Source organism: Peromyscus leucopus, chromosome 12 (genome assembly GCF_004664715.2).
Source record: "Peromyscus leucopus breed LL Stock chromosome 12, UCI_PerLeu_2.1, whole genome shotgun sequence".
NCBI lineage: Eukaryota > Metazoa > Chordata > Mammalia > Rodentia > Cricetidae > Peromyscus > Peromyscus leucopus.
This window is the reverse complement of record NC_051073.1, coordinates 10,031,635-10,037,959: the sequence shown is the minus strand read 5'-3', so window position 1 is coordinate 10,037,959 and position 6,325 is coordinate 10,031,635. Positions and strand designations below refer to the sequence as shown.

The 6,325-nt window shown below is 39.2% G+C and overlaps 1 protein-coding gene across 1 annotated transcript; it reads right to left on the bottom strand.

The window, feature by feature from the left end:
• Positions 1-1,005: 1,005 nt before the first annotated feature.
• On the bottom strand, positions 1,006-2,629 carry LOC114697668 (keratin-associated protein 24-1). Its single transcript, XM_028875951.2, has one exon. It carries the CDS (start codon positions 2,604-2,606, stop codon positions 1,860-1,862), a length of 747 nt encoding a protein of 248 aa, XP_028731784.1. The 5' UTR covers positions 2,607-2,629; the 3' UTR covers positions 1,006-1,859.
• Between the last annotated feature and the right edge of the window lie 3,696 nt (positions 2,630-6,325).

The following is a 6,325-nucleotide window of genomic DNA, read 5'->3' as shown; positions in this document are numbered from 1 at the left end:
ATCATCCCCAAAAATATTCAAGCAAAATCAAGGCGTTAATACCGGAAGCCTTCGCTACACACAGTAGGCATGCACTGTTAAAAATGCTAGCCCTGTGTGTACAGTTTGAATGTTTTAATTTTAGACATTGTGGTAGATTTAATGAAAATGACGCAGTAGGCTCCTAGGGACTTGCACTACTGAGAGATGCGGCCTTGTTGGAGTAGGTGTGGCATTGTAGGAAGAAGTGTGTCACTGGGAATGGGCTTTGAGGTCATTGTTACTGCAGCTCCAGATGAAGAATTCTGCCTGCAGATCCAGAGAAAGAACTTGCAGCTACTTCCCGGGCACCATATCTGCCTGGATGCTGCCATGTTTCCAACCTTGATGACAAAGGAATAAACCTCTGAACTGTAAGCCAACCACAGTGTAATGTTTTCCTTTATAGAAGCTGCTGTGGTCATGATGTCTCTTCACAGCAATAAAACCCTAACTAAGACAGACATTAACTACTTTTGAAGTACTAAAAAGTAAAATTCAAAGCCTTCCAGGCCAGGCAAGCACTCTAACTTAGAGTTTTACCTCCAACTCTAAAACACTGGCTGTCAGGACTGTTGAGCCTTCCAAATATTCCAGTCTCCTGTTGAATTCATCTCCACAAACCATTTCACCTTAAACATGGTTCAATATTTACTTACAGAAATGCTTAGGCTACCTATTATAGCACTTTTACCACCTAAATTGAATTATTTTCATTCATAGAAATATATACTTTTTATTAAATTGACTTATAAACACTATTACCAAATTTCTTTATTTGAAAGTTAATCACAATCAATACAAGATAAATAAGTTGAATATTTAAGAAAGAAAACAAAACTAAAAACAAACTACTTGGATTTCATATTTAACCTTCTTTACAAATTTTAAAAGATTATAAGCAAAATTCTAAAAAAAAAAAAAAAGAAGAAGAAGAAAACAACAACAACAAAACCAGCACCCACCAGTGGTATGCATACTGTGTGCTCAATATAGACAAAATATCAGCAAACATACCAGCCATGGTTTCCAGATAGAAAATTGTTTATTTATCAAGAATCAAGGTATCAAGGCATTTTCTAGAATTAGAACAGCACAATTCATCAGAGCAGGATTACAGAAGAATCCAGAATCCAGATGAATTCTAGGAGTCATAGAGAATCTGCAGTAGCAATTTTGTCTTTGTTTTGTCACATAGTTTCTGTGTTTCAGTTACTTCTGAGGATTTCTTCCAAGTGTTGAAGCCAAATCAACCCTGTGCTTTGTATCTTCTTTGAAAGAGTAAATTGCTGAGATTTTCTCTTAAGTAGCTGTGCTTGCTATAATATTTGCTCCTCTTTATAATCAGTCAGGAGGAAAAGAAGAAATAGTTCCATTCAATTAGTTTAAGGTGACTTTATTTCTCCCTTCACTGGCAAGATGCTCATTAGGCAGTTAAAAAAAAAAAAAAAACTTTTGGTGAAAAGCAGAACAACTGGGAAAAAAAAAAAACTGTTGAAATTAACCATCAAACCAAGATAGAAGTTCATCACAATGGCAGACAAGTGACAACCAGAGCAAAAAACGATGTTGATGATGTCCTTCATATGAAATCTCTTCAGTGAATCCATTCTAGTCAGTTTTAGAGCTAACACTACTATCATAGTCAAATTTTTATACAGGGAGTACTAACCAAAGAACAAACTACTGAGTGGTTAATCAGGTCTAGGGTTACACTTCAACCCCGTACAACAACCTTCTTGAGATGAATACATCAATTTCGCAGAATAATAGAGACCCTCGATGTGAGTAGATTCTGCTCCATCAGCCTACCTGGAGCTCTTGTACAAGCTGTAAGTCAATCAGTAGCAATTCAGAGGTCTGATACTGCTGCATAAGTATCTCAGAGGTGGAAACGTGCTGGGTATATAGCTCAGAGATTGAAAATTTCTACATAAGTAGCTCCGTGGTGGGAATCTTGAAGGCCCATAGTGTGGATACTGGCAATATCTCATTAGATAACTTTGGTGATGGTAGCTATTATTAATATAACAAGAAGGGGAGAAGCCATTGGTGATGAACCCAAAATTTCCGTAGCTTCTATATCCACTGTTGCCCAGACCACAGTAACCCCGGGTCTGGAGATTTTTAGGGCAAGAATAAAATTGCCCTATGAAGTGGGGGCCATTCTGAGGAGTTTGGCAGGCTTTAGATGCATATCGAGTAGCTGTGGTACAATTGGATACATACCCTTTGGTCCCAGTACAGGGACTGCAGCTGGGTCTGGATCTGATCTTGGTAGTTTCACAGGCACTAACAACTTGGCTTGCAGATGGGGAATTGCAAGGCACACAGGAGTTCTTGGAATCACCAGTTGCAGTGCAAGTCTTGAGCTCATGGCTGGGAGATTCGCAGCAAGGTGCTTCACAGTAGGAGTCTTGGCAATGGTCCAGAAGCCAGAGATTGCCTTGGCAGCTGCTGGGTAAGTAATGTCTGAAAGCAGGGTTTACATCATCTGAGCAGATGGCGATGGAAGGAGCCACAGGGATGTAGCAGTGATTTCTGTGGGAAGTGGCACTGCAGAGTCCAGGATAGCCCAGAAGAGACATGGAGCCTGAGTTCAAGCAAGAGGCAGCTGCGTGGGTATGGCATGCTGCAGCTGGAAGACTCTTTATATCTTCCCCAGTGACTGCAAGGAACATCTCCAGACTCTCTTCCTTCTCTCGGTCTGACACCATAACACATAACATCTCATTAGTGTATTGTTTAGCTACAGCTGCTGGTGTCTTCAGGCTCATACAAAAATAAGTTTGTTTTGAGTCTTCGAAGGAGATATAATCACTACTCTGACTATCACCCATTGGTCAACTTCTGTTGAGCATAGCTTTAGTGAACAGTGATTTCAGTGTTAATAGGCAAACTCTCATATGCCAATCAGTGATTAACAAGAGTTCATGTCTCTACAGGATTCTACAGCATGGTTATTAAAAGGTTAACAAGGTTTTAATAAAGCAAGGCCCCATATTTTTCTACTCTTTGACTTTGAAAAATGCTGCAGGATTTGATCACACATTCTTCAAAGGTGTATGGTCTGGCTGTCTCAACACTGTCACTTGAAAAAGAAGAGGTCTATGTATTAATCATTTTTCCCCAAGTATGTTTTATATGTATACCCCTGGGTTAGGCCAGACCCTGATGACAGCTTCTCTGCTGATGTGTTTTGAGAATTCCTTATGTGAGGCTCACAGTAATCCTGGTGGCATTTGGTGACCTATTATTCCAGACTAAAAATGAACTGGTCCCCATGTGTCAGTGGTTGCTAAGCAACTGAAGCTTCCATGAAATCCCCTTCTTAAACAGTTTCTAACTCATTTACTATCAAAGAAATCCAGTTTGTCAATATTGCAGTTTTTTAATTGACTAAGATTATGCAACATGTGCCCTTTGTCCATGCTCTAAAACCTCTACACTTTCAGATATAGAATATCTTCCAACAAAAGGATTTACTTGTCCTTTACTTGTTTTTATTTGAACATTGCTTTTAGTGGATCCCTGGATTGAAGGTTTTTTTTGTTTGTTTGTTTGGTTGGTTTTTTTTGGTATATGGTGACAAAATGTAATGGTCATGTTGAAAGGTTTCATTTGAATAATCTGTGTGGTTGCTACAGACAATACGCATGCTAAATAATGTCTTCCACTCCTTTTAGGTAAAGCTAAAGGAATGTTGAAGATTTTAATTTAAGCTGAAGAATCTTTGCTTTGCATCTAATATACACTTATGGGTGAGTGCATACCATGTTTGTCTTTCTGGGGCTGGGTTACCTCACTTAGGATGATTTTTTTTTCTAGTTTCATCCAATTTCCTACAAATTTTCTTGATGTCATTGTTTTTTACCTCTGCATAATACTCCATTGTGTAAATGTAGCACATTTTCTTTATCCATTCTTCCATTGAGGAGCATCTAGGTTGTTTCCAGGTTCTGGCTATTACAAATAATGCTGCTATGAACATAGTTGAGCAAGTGTCTTTGTGGTGTGCTTGAGCATTTTGGGGGTATATGCCAAAGAGTTGTATTGCTGGGTCTTGAGGTAGATTGATTCCCAATTTTCTGAGATACCACCATACTGATTGCCAAAGTGGCTGTATAACTTTTTACTCCCACCAACAGTGGAGGAGTGTTCCCCTTTCTCCTTATCCTCTCCAACATAAGCTGTTATTAGTGTTTTTGATCTTAGCCATTCTGACAGGCATAAGATGGTATCTCAGAGTGGTTTTGATTACATTTCTCTGATGGCTAAGGATGCTGAGCACTTCCTTAAATGTCTTCGGCCATTTGAGATTCTTCTGTTGAGAATTCTCTGTTTAGATCTGCATCCCATTTTTAAATTGGATTATTTGATATTTTGATGTCTAGTTTCTTGAGTTCTTTATATATTTTGGAGATTAGTCCTCTGTCAAATGTGGAGTTGATCTTTTCCCATTCTGTAGGCTGTCGTTTTGTCTTCTTTACTGTGTCCTTTGCCTTATAGAAGCTGCTCAGTTTCAAAAGGTCCCATTTATTAATTGTTACTCTCTGTCTGTGCTACTGGTGTTATATTTAGGCTAAGCTCCTGGAGTTCAGCTGAAGAGAGGAAGGAGGAATTATAGGAGCAAGGGGTGAATCAAGATCATGATGGGAAAAAAACACAGAGACAGCTGGCTTGAGCTAGTGGGAGCTCACAGACTCTAGATTGACAGCTGGGGAACCTACATGGGACCAAACTAGGCCCTGTAAATGTGAGTGACAGTTGTGTGGCTTGATCTGTTTGTGGGTCCCTTGGCAATGAGACCCAGACCTATCCCAGGTACATGAACTGGCTTTTTAGAGCCCATTCCCTATGGTATTCCTTACTGGCCTTGATGCAAGGGGGAGGGGCTTAGTCCTGCCCAACTTGGTATGCCAGCCTGTGTTTCCTACCCACAGGAGGCCTTACCTCCTATGAGGAGTGAATGGGGGAGTAGGATGGGGGAAGGTAGGGGGAGCAATGGGAGAAGGGGAGGGAGGGAAGGGGAACAGTGGTTGGTATGTAAAATGAAAAAAAAAAGTAAATTAAAAAAAAACAACAACTGAAAAACCGACATTTTTGTCCCCAAAAATAGAAACTATACTTCAGACTTAAGGACTCTATTACACTAAAAAGAGCAACATGTGTATTAACAATGATGCATTCAGTCTGAAAACAATGCTGACTTCAGGGAAGGTAAGCTACAGGGACAGGTGGACAGGTGTTAAAAGACACCATCCTCTCATGCGTCCAGGATGTATTGGTCACAATTTTATGCCTCTCATCTAGGTTTTTTCAAATTGCACTTCAATGTAAACCTAGAGACATTCTCTAAACATTTTCATGAGTGTTTATCAATGCTTCTCTCAGTAATTATTAGAGAACACAACAATGAACAACTCTCCATCGATACCTTGTGCTCACTGCTGGAACTTCTTTCAGGTGAGAAGAATCAGATTAGTTGGCTATGGAAAACTCTAGGATATTGTGCAGATAATTTCAGCCCCAGAGTAGGAAATGTAAGACGAATTAAATGTGTAAGACAGCTGATGCTTAATTTCCCACTGCAGTGAGTCCTGGTGTTCTAATGTCCAGATATTGGTGGAGCCTGGTATTTTTTTCTTTCTCTATCATCTTTCACTAATTTCATCATTTCACATTATTCTGAAGATTTTATGATTTTTTTAAAATTACAACTACATCATTTCCCTTTCCATTTCCTCCCTCCAACTTCTCCTACACATTCCTCTTTCTGTTTATCAATTTCATACCCTCTTGTTTTTTAAATTATTTCTACACACACACACACACACACACACACACGACAGAGGTGGGGTTCAAAGTGGTAACAGAAATGGTTTGGAATGCCTTGGTCCCAAACTAAGCAATGCCAACAACCTTTAGAAGATGGAAAAAGACAGGCAGATCTTCCATTAGACACACTATAGGGAACCAGCACTGCTGACACCTTGATTTTAGGTCAATAAAATGGATTTTAGACTTTTAAACTCTAGGACCTGAAAGGAATAAATTTCTATTATTTTACTCTGCAGAGTGTGTGATAATTTGCTGCAGCCGTCAGAGGAAATGAATACTCTATAAGAAGATATAAAATGTAACCAATAGTCTTTCCAGGTCTGTAGAGTTGGTGCTATGTATTCAGGACAATGATAAGGTGCAAGGAATAAACTTCCTTAGCCATCAGACAGAAGAAGTATATCATCCAAGAGTCAGAAAAACACTTCCTTTAATGAGCCAGTACAGTCTCTTCAACTCATTAAAA